At 38.2% G+C, this 12,250-nt stretch overlaps 1 protein-coding gene across 4 annotated transcripts in view; it reads left to right on the top strand.

Annotated features, from left to right (window-relative positions):
* The window catches only part of MGAM (maltase-glucoamylase), a 123,953-nt gene that overhangs the window by 43,172 nt on the left and 68,531 nt on the right, over positions 1-12,250 (top strand). For all 4 annotated transcript variants that reach the window (XR_007479354.1, XM_012533911.3, XM_049715062.1 and 1 more), the window contains 3 exons: positions 2,352-2,478; positions 4,604-4,698; positions 12,051-12,171. Coding sequence is in view for 3 of the 4 variants with exons in the window: in XM_012533911.3 (XP_012389365.1) it covers positions 2,352-2,478; positions 4,604-4,698; positions 12,051-12,171 (343 nt within the window). In the remaining variant the exon portion in view is untranslated. The remainder of the gene's footprint in view (positions 1-2,351; positions 2,479-4,603; positions 4,699-12,050; positions 12,172-12,250) is intronic.

Raw genomic sequence — 12,250 nt, 5'->3', positions numbered from 1 at the left:
GGGTAGAGCCACAGCTCAGTCCAGAATCAGAATTGATCCAAACAAAGGACCAAGTCCAAGGATGGAAGCACTGGGGAAGATTTCTAGAAAGGACTTCATGTGAGGCATAACCCCCATTTGAGTTTGTGCATGGTGGTCTGTGCCTTCCTGGTCAAAGACTAAGGGAGTCTGCACAGAGGCCCGGGTGACACTGATGGTCCCAGTGGTCCCTGCTTTAATAGCTGTCCGGTTTTTCTCTCCTCAAGTCCTGTTTCTGTGTTGATCACAATACTCACCCTTAGGAACGTGGTATTTTATTTCTTCGCTCAGACACATGCTATGTTGCTATGCTCCGTATCTGGACAAATGATATCAATATTCATCCCTCTGAGCAGCTGAGTTGGTCTCTGGGCTCTCTGGGTTTCCCTGTAACCTCCCATAGCCTGGAAAGAGTAAATGTGGATGACTTTGCCGAATCCTTCCTCACGAATAAGAAGATACTTCAAAGCCCAATTTATGGTGGATCTTTGAATATAAAGGATAATGTTTTTAGGTTTTGAACTTCATGAATCTTTACTTCAAAGCCAAATTTTGGCTTAAAGTACTCTAAATTTAGTATCCCAACAAGATGAGCTTCATGTGTTCGATCTCAGTGTTCTATATACTTGAAGAGCACACAGGATTCCTAGTGCATTGCAGAGATACTATAGTTTGTTCGGCAGGGAGCCAACAGCGAACCTATAATAGATGGATTCACTGCTTTTGAAACATGATTGCATATCAGAATCATCTGTGGAGGTTTTAAAAAATCGGATATCCAGGTCTTAACCCCAGAGATTCTGATTCAGTAGGAGTGGGGCAGGGGCAAGTGCCGAGTGTCTGATTTAAACTTCCTGACAAAATATTCTAATCCCTAGCTAGGGTTCATAATGAGTCTAACATAGATAAATGTGTAATTTCTGTATTTTTTTTGAAATTAAAAATCCTCAAGGACCCCTTGGGGCTCCAAAGGCAGCACTGGTCAAGATGATCCATAAGGGCCCTTCAGTTCTGGAATTCTAGGTTAAATTTCACAGAGTCCATCCAGATTATAGTTTCTAAATACTGTTGCCACTGAAAGGAGCCAGGGCTCCTTAGAAATGTTTGATTTGAGACGAGGGGCAGGAAATGTACAAAAGGAGCCTAGGTTATCATGTTAAACCAGCAAGCAGGGAAAGTACCAAAGTGTACCAAGAACCACCTTGAAGAGACTGTCAATGGGTAGAGATGGGACAATATGAGCGTTAACAATAATAACATCAATGGGTTAATACAGATGAAATGTATTTAAATCTATGAGTTCATAAAGATATTGGACCAAAAAATCTCATTGATCCCCTTTGGAGGATGCTAGGGAAACTACTCCTTATTACTCCTTATTTTGAAAACCAGTAAATAAAGACTCAAACATTTATCCTGCCTTTCCTATCCTATACAAACTGTAACTTTATGAAACAAATGATAGATGAGGGGAAATTTCTTTCTATAGGAATATTTCATTTAATAAGTGAACAAAGAATGATAAAATTACAGTGTCACTGCATCACAACTCCTAATGAAATAATGGATCGAAGAAATGCTCGCCAATGGCTGTGAACATTTTTGTAAAAAAAGGAGACTGCTAGATTTTATGTATCTCTTGCTGGAAGATGTTGTACCATCTATGCACCATTCAACCTGTGTCTGTCAAAACTCTAGATCTAATAATTTATAGGAAATACAAGGATAGAGAAACATGTTGGCATGCATGGAGATGCAATCAACAAAATCCAGATTGTGGGCAGATCTACAGAACAAACCTTACTGGTTAAAAAAGACTTAACAGACACAAATCAATTAGTCATATATAGATCTTGTATCCTTATGAGAGTAGAACAAACAAACTATAAAATGCTTATCAGACAATGAGGGAAATTTTTTAAAAATAGTTCTTTAATTTGATGATTAAAGAATTATTTTAAAAATGTTTTAAGTGTGATAACAATATTTTGCTTGGCTTTTGTGAAATTTCTTATTTTTTAAAAAATATGCTTAAATATTTTCAGAATAAAAGATATGAAATCTGAGATTTGCTTCAAAATAACCCAAGGTTAAGGAGACACATGAATAAGAATAGACATAAGAAAAATAAAAGTTTTTATATTACCTTTAAAAAAAAAAAGAATGAGATTGGCCACTTGATAATTTTTTAATCTAGTTGATGGGTACCTGGGCGTTTATTATGTCATTCATTCCTCTTATGTATACATTTGAGCTTTTCTCAAGTTAAAAAAGTTTGCTAACCACGTGTTAAATAAAACTCAAATCTAAAATTGTTTTCTCTTTCTTTGTAGATGGCAAGAAAGAAGTTGAAAAAGTTCACTACTTTGGAGCTTATGCTCAGTGTTCTTCTGCTTGTGGTGTTTATCATCACTGTTCCTCTCTTTGTGCTTTCAGCCAGAGATTCTTTGGAATCAGAAGGTAACAAGGAACTCTGGTGTTCCCCCCTCCATATATTGCTCTTATCAGAGCAAACACCTCAGAAATGGCAGGGAAGTGATGCTTTCATATTCACTGGTGTGAACATGTGTGTGTGTGTGTGTGTGTGTGTGTGTGTATTATATGTGTGTGTTGGGGACCACCTGACTCAAACTGTGACAGCACAATAGGTATTCGTTGTAGGCCTAACTCTGACACTTTCATTTCCCAATTTAGCACAGCGCAGGATTCCGCAACTGGCACTTGAAATATATTTGCTGAATTTCATTGAATAATTGTAATTTTGTTAACAATAGTAATCAACAATACCCTTATATGAAATGTAGTCAAATAAGTATATAATCAATTAAAGTACCTTCAGCCCAGGTTTGTTTCTTTAAAAAAATAACAGCTACCAGAGGTTTTTTTTATTAAAAGTTTATTGAACTGTTTTATTTTAAAAGAAGGGCTGGATTGTGCTGAGTTATCCATAATTTCTTATCTGGGCTTCAGCTAGGAGCAGCTTCCTAGGTGGGGCACGTGACGAGGGGCTAGTGTGTTGCCAGAGGAAAACCTTTGCCCCCTCCCCCTACCTCATTTTCAGTCACACCACTTCTACTTCTGTGGGAAGTTAGATTAAATAATCTCAAAGGTTGTTCAGTTCTTAAAATTCTATGATCCTGAAGATGAAACTAAAACCCTTATGCGGAAACTGGCACAAATATAAAGTTCTATTACTCCACCACATTTGAATTGGAAACCTTAGTGAAAAGAAAACTTACTAGAAGCCTCATTGTTTTGTCTTAATATTGTTATTAGCTTATTGTAGAGTGCCCTAAAGAAATCTAACATCCTTATGTTAGAATGCAATAAATGTGCCTTCTTTATTTTACTGACTTTAAAAAAAAATTATTTATTTATTATTTTTGGCTGTGTTGGGTCTTCGTTGCTGTGTGCGGGCTTTCTCTAGTTGTGGCAAGCAGGGGCTACTCTTTGTTGTGGTGCGTGGCCTTCTCATTGCGGTGGCTTCTCTTGTTGTGGAGCATGGGCTCTAGGTGTGCGGGCTTCAGTAGTTGTGGCACACGAGCTCAGTAGTTGTGGCTCGTGGGCTCTAGAGCACAGGCTCAATAGTTGTGGTGCATGGGCTTAGTTGTTCCACGGCATGTGGGATCTTCCCGGACCAGGGCTCGAACCTGTATCCCTGCATTGGCAGGCAGATTCTTAATGACTGTGCCACCAGGGAAACCCTATCTAACTGATTTTTAAGTCTGAATCCATCAATCAGCTGGCATAGATTCTAGCTGCCAGTTTCTAGTTTGGTGGCCTCCCTTTACATTTTTTGTCCTATGAGGTTTTACATTTGTATAAGAATACCATCACTCAGAAGTGTTCCTTGTCAAGGGATTGCCTGTTGACTGAGCAAGGAGAATTGAGGTTACTATGATTAGGGTAACATTCAAGAGAACAACATATACTGCACGTGATCTGTGTGCAAACGTTTCGTGAACCAGCTGCCTGGGTGGAAGTACAGGACCAAAGCAGAATGTACAGACATCTCTGTAAAGGGCCATATACTTAGTACTTCAGATTTTGTGGCCCATACGGTCTCTGTCCTAACTACCTAATTCTGCCTATAATAACAAAAGCAGCTATAGACAATACATAAAAAATCTGGGTGTGGCTGTGTGACAGCAATATTTTATTTACAAATCAGGCTGTGACCTGATTTGGTCCACAGGCCATAGTTTACCAACCCCTGGAGTAGAGAAGGTAGATTTAGTTCCCACTTTGGTGAGCTTCCAATCTAATGTTGGAGTCCAACTCCTTGCTCTTGTATGCACTGTCTCATAGGGGAGGGCCTTGCTGGTAGAAGGGGATGGTGCAGGTATATGTAGAGTTAAATACAGTCAGCAAGAACAAAATGAGGCTTTATAAAGTGAATGTGCACATTTCAGGGTCATAGAGTGAAGCCCAATCAGTAGTGGAGTCCATATAATTGGAGGTGTTGAGAACTATGAGGGTATCAAATGCCTGTGATATTAATTCTGTCATCTTACGTTTGCTTTTGGGATTATCCCAGGTCCTGGGACAACAGTTACCTCAGGTCCTGGGATGACAGTTACTCCAGATCCTGGGAAAAGTACCACTCCTGGTCCTGCCGAGTGCCCAGTGGTAAATGAATTGGAACGGATAAACTGCATCCCTGACCAGTCACCAACAAAGGTTTGACTTACAGACCTTGTTTTCATTTAAGAGTTTATGCCATTGGATAAGGGTTTGTTTTCTTTTTTTTTTCTGTTTGTAGCCCCCAGAGTTATTTATTGTTTGCATTGCATTTATTGGTGGCTCAGGAAAAGAAATCCTGTATTCATGCTTATATGACAGCTCAGCCTTGGGAGAGGAAGAACTAGAAAATTTCCTTGTGTTGACAGATTCAGCAAATAACAGTACATGCTGTCCATTTAGGTTTGAATTTCAGATAAACAATGAATAAATTTTTGGTATAATTATGTCCCGTGTAAGACTTGGGACTTATCTGTACTAAAAGTGTATTTGCCTTTTACCTGGTAACTCTACTTGGTTACTAGTTCTCTCTGACTCTGTTTCTGACTCTGTTTCTTGGCCTCTCTCTCTCTTTTTTCCTTACACAATTCTAAAAGGTTATCTAGGATCTACAATAAAAAGTCATCCATAGGCATAAAACAGTATTTCAAATAAGGATAAAGCTTCAAGAGCCAAGTTTTGAAGGAAGAGGTAATAAATACCAGATTAAAGATAGTGCAGGCAGCTGGGCGTTTACTGTTGGGCAGTGTTTCCTGACCATCACCTGAAGTCCAGCTGAATATATGATTATAAAATGCATTGCACACACCATATCAGTCATGTCTCGTGTTGAGAGTGAAGAAAGACAACATGCAGCCTTCTGAGTGAAGTCCACTGACCTGAAATGGCAGATTTGTGTCAGACACAGAAGGGATGCTTGCTGCATGCGATTCTTGGGCATGTGGCACTCTCACATTATCTCTGTAGCCATCCTATTGTTCACGGGCTGGAATAATCTGTGATGTTCTTGAGAGTTACTATTTTGGTTTGTCTAAAGGTCCTAATACCAAAAGACATTTTATTTCTGCATTTTGTTTTCTTTCATACTTCTGGAGGCTAGAAGTCCAAAATCAAGGTGTTATTAGGGTTGGTTCCTTTTGAGGGCTCTAAGGAAGAATCTGTTCCATGCCTTTGTCCTAGCTTCTGGTGACGGCCACAATCCTTGGCGTTTCTTGGCTTGTAGATACATTACTCCATTCTCTGCTTCCATCTTCACAAAGCATTCTCTGTGTGTGTCTGTGTTCAAATTTCCCATTTTTATAAAGACACAGATCACATTGGATTAAGGGCCCACCCAACTCCAGTATGATCACACCTTAACTAATCACATCTGCAACAATCCTATTTCCAAATAAGATCAAGTTCTGAGGTACTGAGTATTAGGACTTCAACATATCTTTTCTGGGTTCACAATTCAGCCCATAACTTGGACAGAGTCACAGAATGTGAACTGTGGAAAGTGAGAATGGTTACACAATTTGAGCCTTTGGTATTGATTGAAATAGCATAGATGCTGAGTCAGAGAGAACCAAGACGGCAAAGAAATAACAGATGAGAAATCAACCGTAGTGATAAACTGGGGTTTTGGGGAAGCTGGAAGTTAAGGCAGAAAAAAAGAACTAGAGCCAGATAAATAGCTTGGAGTAGAGAAAATGCCTGGGAACTGTAGTTAGGAGCAGAGTGATTGGACAAAACTAGTCAGGAAGCTCAGAGGCTATGTTGAAGGCAAGAGAGAGCACCAATATGGTAAATAGTCAAGGATCAGGAAATCCCCAGGACAGGACACAGCAGTGAGAGCACAGAAGGGCATCAGCCTGGACAGCAAGGCTGCCAACGTGGGAAGGACTCCCAGTTAGAGCAGTTCATCAAACCAAGACTATTGCAGCATTCAATCCCCTTCATCTGGCGTCTTACCCTGACTGAATGAATGTAACTTTCTCTTGGATTAATGAAGAGACATGCCTGCTTGGAGTAGGAAGAAATGTGTCTGAACAGAAAAGGTGGATTCAGATTTTGGAAGACCTTGGATTTCGGGTAGAGGAGGTTGGCTTTTTATGTGCTACGTAGCAGCTAGGAGCAGCCACTTAGGGCTGAACGAAATCACGAAATGGGAAACCAAGAAGAGAGAGAATAAAAGACAGAAATAAAGGAAAAAGAAGATAGAAAAGAAAAAAAAGCACTTCAGTATGGGGCCAAATGTCATAAAGTTTGGTATTTTAGATGATAGGTTCAATAGGTAGAGGAGATAAGCTAAGTAAATACATAACTAGAATGTAAAACAAAAATTTATACGATATAAACGAAATACTGTGTGGATCACAAAGCAGAAGAGATTATTATCAAGGAGAAGGTGACAGTCTGGAATTAATGATAAGCAGGATTTTTACAGAGATGAGAGGAATGGAAAGTGAATTCAGGATAGAGGAGACTGCACACAAAGTGACAGAAGAGGAAGTTGTGGGGCACATACATGACATATTGAATGGTCCCATATGACCAAGATACAGGATGGGTGCCAGATGGCATATAATGTTTAAGACTATAAGGTAGTTTGGAGCTTGATGATAGAGGACCATTCATTAATGTGCTGCTTTGCCAATAGGAATGGGAAGTCATGGTCTAGATATGCTGTACCTAAACAGGATGTTTCCAGAAAGTTGATCCGCACCCATTTACTTGCCCCTGTCATAGTGTGCTAGGAAACTACTTGCTCAGAAGCCCACCTGGAAGACTAATGCATCCTCAGTCTGTCCACTTTCCTGCAACAGCCCATCTTGTTGTTGGCTACGTGAACTTCAGATGTCATTATTGCCTCAGTAATGCTTCTTTGCTTTTATAATAAGGCTGTTTAATACTGTGGTATCAAGATTGTAGTTCAATAAACAACCTTTGCCTTTTTTCTAAATGTTATACCCAAGTGAATTAATCTATGACCTTTGCATTCATTCACTGGCCTGCTCCTCTTTAGTTCAGCCAGAGAGAAATACTCTGGGAGCACTTTCAGTGACCTGGATTTTCATAGAAGGTATTTCTTAGGTATTTTGTTGTGTGTTCTAAGTATCCTGGGTGCCATATGCTAATCTAAAGTATTGTTGAGAGGCTGATTCAATGGATAATGTTGTGTATATGTATATAATGTGTTTGTTGAAGGAAAGTATATGGCTATGTGGAGGAGGGGAGTGGGAAGAAATTATGAATATGACACTAGGCTAGGCAGAATGTTTTACTGCTGAGGCCATCGCTATATCATTTTATCATTCCTCTCCTCTGGGATTAAAGAACTAAGAGTATAAATTTCCCTTCAGATGATTCTTTGTTGTAAATTCCATTGTTTCTTATCCCAGTAAAAGGAGGGAATTCTCTGTCTAAAACAGGACCCATAAAGGCTGTGGAGAGACACTGGACAGTACAGAAAGAACAGGATGGAGGGATACAGGGTTAGAGGAGCCAGCACCTAGGACAGGATGGCTGGCAGGGCTGAATGAGCAAGGTCCACTGTGGTCCCATTCCCTCCAGTGGCAGGAGATGGCTAATTCTGATTCACTCAGGCCAACTCTCACTGCACCTGGGACACTTCCTTTTCACGTGTTTGCATTTGTCCTTGCAACTTTGCTTTCTGTCTTTTATAAATGCTGCAGTTGCTGAGGTCCTGAATTTTTTTTTAATCTTAGATATGCTGCTTCCTAATGACCTAATGATGCACATATTCCAAGGCATGTGTAGTCTTATCAGTAAATTATTTTCAACTCACTCTGATTTGTACACATTTCTTGTTTGTGTTATTCTAGATTCTACTTCTTATTTTTATTATACATGCTGCAAGTATCTTCTGCTGTCATGAGGCTGTGTTCACCTATTTTATGCTGTCTTGATGAACAGATATTTTATATTTTAATGGAGTCAAGCTTATATATTCCTATATTACATCATATCTCAAGGAACAATACCAGGAAGATTAAAAGCCTAAAGGCAAAAAAGAAAACTTATGACTTTAAGAAGAAAATAGAAGATCTAATATAATAATAATTAACTTATTTAGTTTAAATTTATTTCTGTAAATTTTCTTGGATTTCTACTTACATAATATTATGTCAGAAAATAATGATAACTTGGCTTCATCCTTTTTAGTTTTACAAATTTTCTTTATTTTCTTGTCTTATTAGTCTTGTCGTGTTAGGACCTCCAATATATATTTAATTATAAAACAACATAGGCATGGTCACCTACTCTTTTTTTCTGATTTTAAAAGGAATGTTTCTAACATTTCAGAGTTAGTGAGATGGATATTATAGGCTTTAGGTATCTACCCATTATCCAACTAAGGAACTTACTTTATATTCCCAGTTTGCTAAGAATTTTATCATGAATAGGTGATTAATTTAAATGATTGTATTGTGTACTTCCTTTAATAAGTTATGAAATATTATACAGTGGATTTTCTAATAGTAAAGAATCCCTGTGTTTCTGGAAGAAACACCACTCGCTTATTATTTATTTAATATGCTGCTGATTTCCATTGTTAAAATAGCGTGCTCTTTTCTTTTAGGTTTTTGCATTTGTATTCGTGAATAAAACTGGATTCTAGTTTTCCTTTTTCTCTCATGTCTGATTTTGATATAAAATACTTCCTTTTTTGTTTCTTCTCCTCTCTCTCTAAATGTTAAGAAGCATTGGGGGTTGGAGGAGAAAGGGACTCCAGTGGAGCAGAGCTTGACTAGGTCATAAGCAGTGTCTTCAGCATCTGATTTCTCACAATCTCTGAGTTCAATCCAGTCCTTCTCTTTGTGTTGGTGCAGGAGCCTGTATGTATCTATTATGTAAAAAGCAAAATATCTTTACTTTTTTGTCTACTTTATCTATCAATTACTGAGGGAGTTCTTTAAAAATATTGCATTATGTACTTACTGTCTTTTTCAATTTTATCTTGTGATTCTTTAAGGTTTTTCTGTAAATATTTTGAGTCTTTATTATCAGGTGTGTATCGGGTTTGAGATGTCATATCTTCCTGGTGAACTGAAGCTTTTGTCATCATGTAGTGACTCTATGTCTCTCTAATAATTAATATTTACTTAAAGTCTATTTGTCAGCTATCACTATAGCTGTCCTAACCCTTGGTAAGAATTCTTCTCACATAGCTGTTTTCCCCTGTTTTAGTGCTTTTGTGAGCTTAAATTTTGGGTGTGCTGCCTGTAAACAGCTTCAGTTGAATTTATTTCTGTAAATGTAATCTGATTATCCTTGTTTTTTAAATTAAGTATTTAAGCCATATGATAATTGACATGAAAAACTTTTTTCTATGGTCTCATTTTGTGTTTTCCATTTGGCCTGTTTTTTATGTACTGCTCCCCATTCACGCCTACCCCCGTATACATGTTTTCTTTCCTTATTTTTTGCATTGAGAATTTTTCCCCTTAGTTTTCCCCTCAATACTGTATTGGAAATTATACACTCTATATTATTTTGGCAGTTTCTCTTAAATTTTATTTCTCATGTTCAACTTAAAAGGACATTTTTTGTCTCAAGTTTGGGTTTAATTATTTTTGGGTGCGTTCAGTCCTATTCATGTTGTCATTTTTTTATAGCTTCTCTCTACAACTCTTTTCTGAGGTTTCACCTACTTTTTACTCCCTTGTCTATTTGCCCTGCTCTCTGCTTCTCCCCACATTGCTCCCCATAACTGCTTAGGTCCGCTGCAGGGCCTGGGATTTCCAGGTGGCCAAGAGGCTGTGCACTTTTCATGCTGCTTTGGCCACTCTGATCTTTGCCCTTTCCAGTTCAGTGAAGAAGTTATTAAGCTCTGGGGAGCATGCAGAAACCGTTCTGCTTAACACTCTTTTCGACACCTTTCCCTTTTCAGGTTATACTGAAGTTTCATGTGAGTGGGTTTTGAAAAGAAAAAACAAAAACTGCTGACTAGTTGAGTTCACAGTGAAGCCTGATTCCATAGCAGTGGAAACCACAGATGGACACTGTTTTTCGATCCTTAATATTGTTTATTATATTAGCATATGATTACCAAAAAATTAGCATATGATTAAATCTAATTGTTCATATATCTAAGCAATTTTTTTTGTCTTACATTTGTAAAGCATTACCATATCCTGCTGAAAATATGTTCAGCAGATTCTCAACCCAGACTATAGAGAAAAAGAAATGGATAACAAGAGAGCTAAGTTTTGGTCCTTGTCTTCTCAATAGCTAAGTGACCTTTGGCAGATCACTTCACCACTGCGAACTTTTACCTCTGTGGCCTGAGGTTCTTCATCTGTAAAATAATATAGCAGGGTATGTTAGTTATCTATTGCTGTGTAACAGATTATCCCAAAACTTAATGGCTTAACACAACAAACATTATTTTCTCACAGTTTCTATGGTCAGAAATCTGGCCTTGGTGTATCTGGGTGCTTTTGGCTCATAGGCTTCCAGAAGACTGCAATCAAGGTGTCTTCTGAGACTCAGGGATGATCCTTTTCAAGCTTGTGTATTATGATTATTAGCAGAATTCAGCTGCCCAAGGATTGTTGGGCTGAGGACCTCAGTTCCTTGCTGGAGACCTCCCTCAGTTCCTCACCATGTGGGTCATTCTGCAGTGCAGCACCTCACTTCTCGCAGAGTGAGAGCTCCAACAGAGCAAGTGAAAGGGAGGGAGCAAGCTAGACAGGAGGCACTCTGTAATCTAATCCTGGAAGCCACAACCCATAATTTTTGCTATAGTATTTTATTAGTTACACTAAAGAGGAATGGTTTCCTTGTACTTTTTTTATATTTAACCTGATTGCTTCTTCCAAATTAGTTATATGAGAAAGAGATTGTATCCATTTTAGTCTCCATGTGATTCAGTCATTAATTGTAGTAAAAGGCAGGTACCTTTCTTAAATAAGAATCAGAATCTATTTGGGTTTCAAGGAACAATTAGTGCCTTGGGAGGAGTTAAGAAACTATATATACATATATATACACACACACACACATACATGTATATACTGTGTACATATGTATAATATATATGTATATATGTCACATATACTAAATATACCCATTTGTAATATACACATTTAAAATTCAAAGCAAAATTGCCTTGATTTCAAAGCTTCTGAATAAAGTTAATTGCAAAGTTTTTTTAGAGCCCAAAGCCAATATCAGTGAAGCTCCATTTGTCATTTTGGGTCACTGGTGATATAACTATATAGTAGTTTAGAATATTTAAATAAATTTACCAGGTTTATTGTGATGACAGGTAGAGAATGCATTGTGATCATATATTGTTATATGATAACAACGAGGAAGGATATTGGTCAGAAAAGTGAGTTTTGAGTGCAAGCACCGCATTGACTGGGATACAGCACAATTTCTTTAAGTATCAGGTCCCTTATTTGTAAAACAAGGCTCATGAGACTGCAAGCTCAAATTATATTTATCAATGATAGTGTTCTACCCATAGTGGAGTTACTCTAACTAATCCCTTATTTCAGGCCATGTGTGACCAGCGTGGGTGCTGCTGGAAACCTCAGGGACCCATAAGTGTGCCCTGGTGCTACTATTCTAAGAGTCATGGCTATCAAGTGGAGGGCAACCTTGTGAACACAAATGCAGGTAAGCCAGACTCAGCCTTGAGGAAGGAGCTCCAGATCCTCTGGGGAGGGAGGTTTGCAAGCATTTATTGTAGGCCAGG

This window comes from Orcinus orca, chromosome 9, assembly GCF_937001465.1.
Source record: "Orcinus orca chromosome 9, mOrcOrc1.1, whole genome shotgun sequence".
In the NCBI taxonomy this organism is placed as follows: Eukaryota; Metazoa; Chordata; class Mammalia; order Artiodactyla; family Delphinidae; genus Orcinus; species Orcinus orca.
Note: the sequence above shows the minus strand (reverse complement) of the source record. Positions and strands in the feature narration are given on the sequence as shown.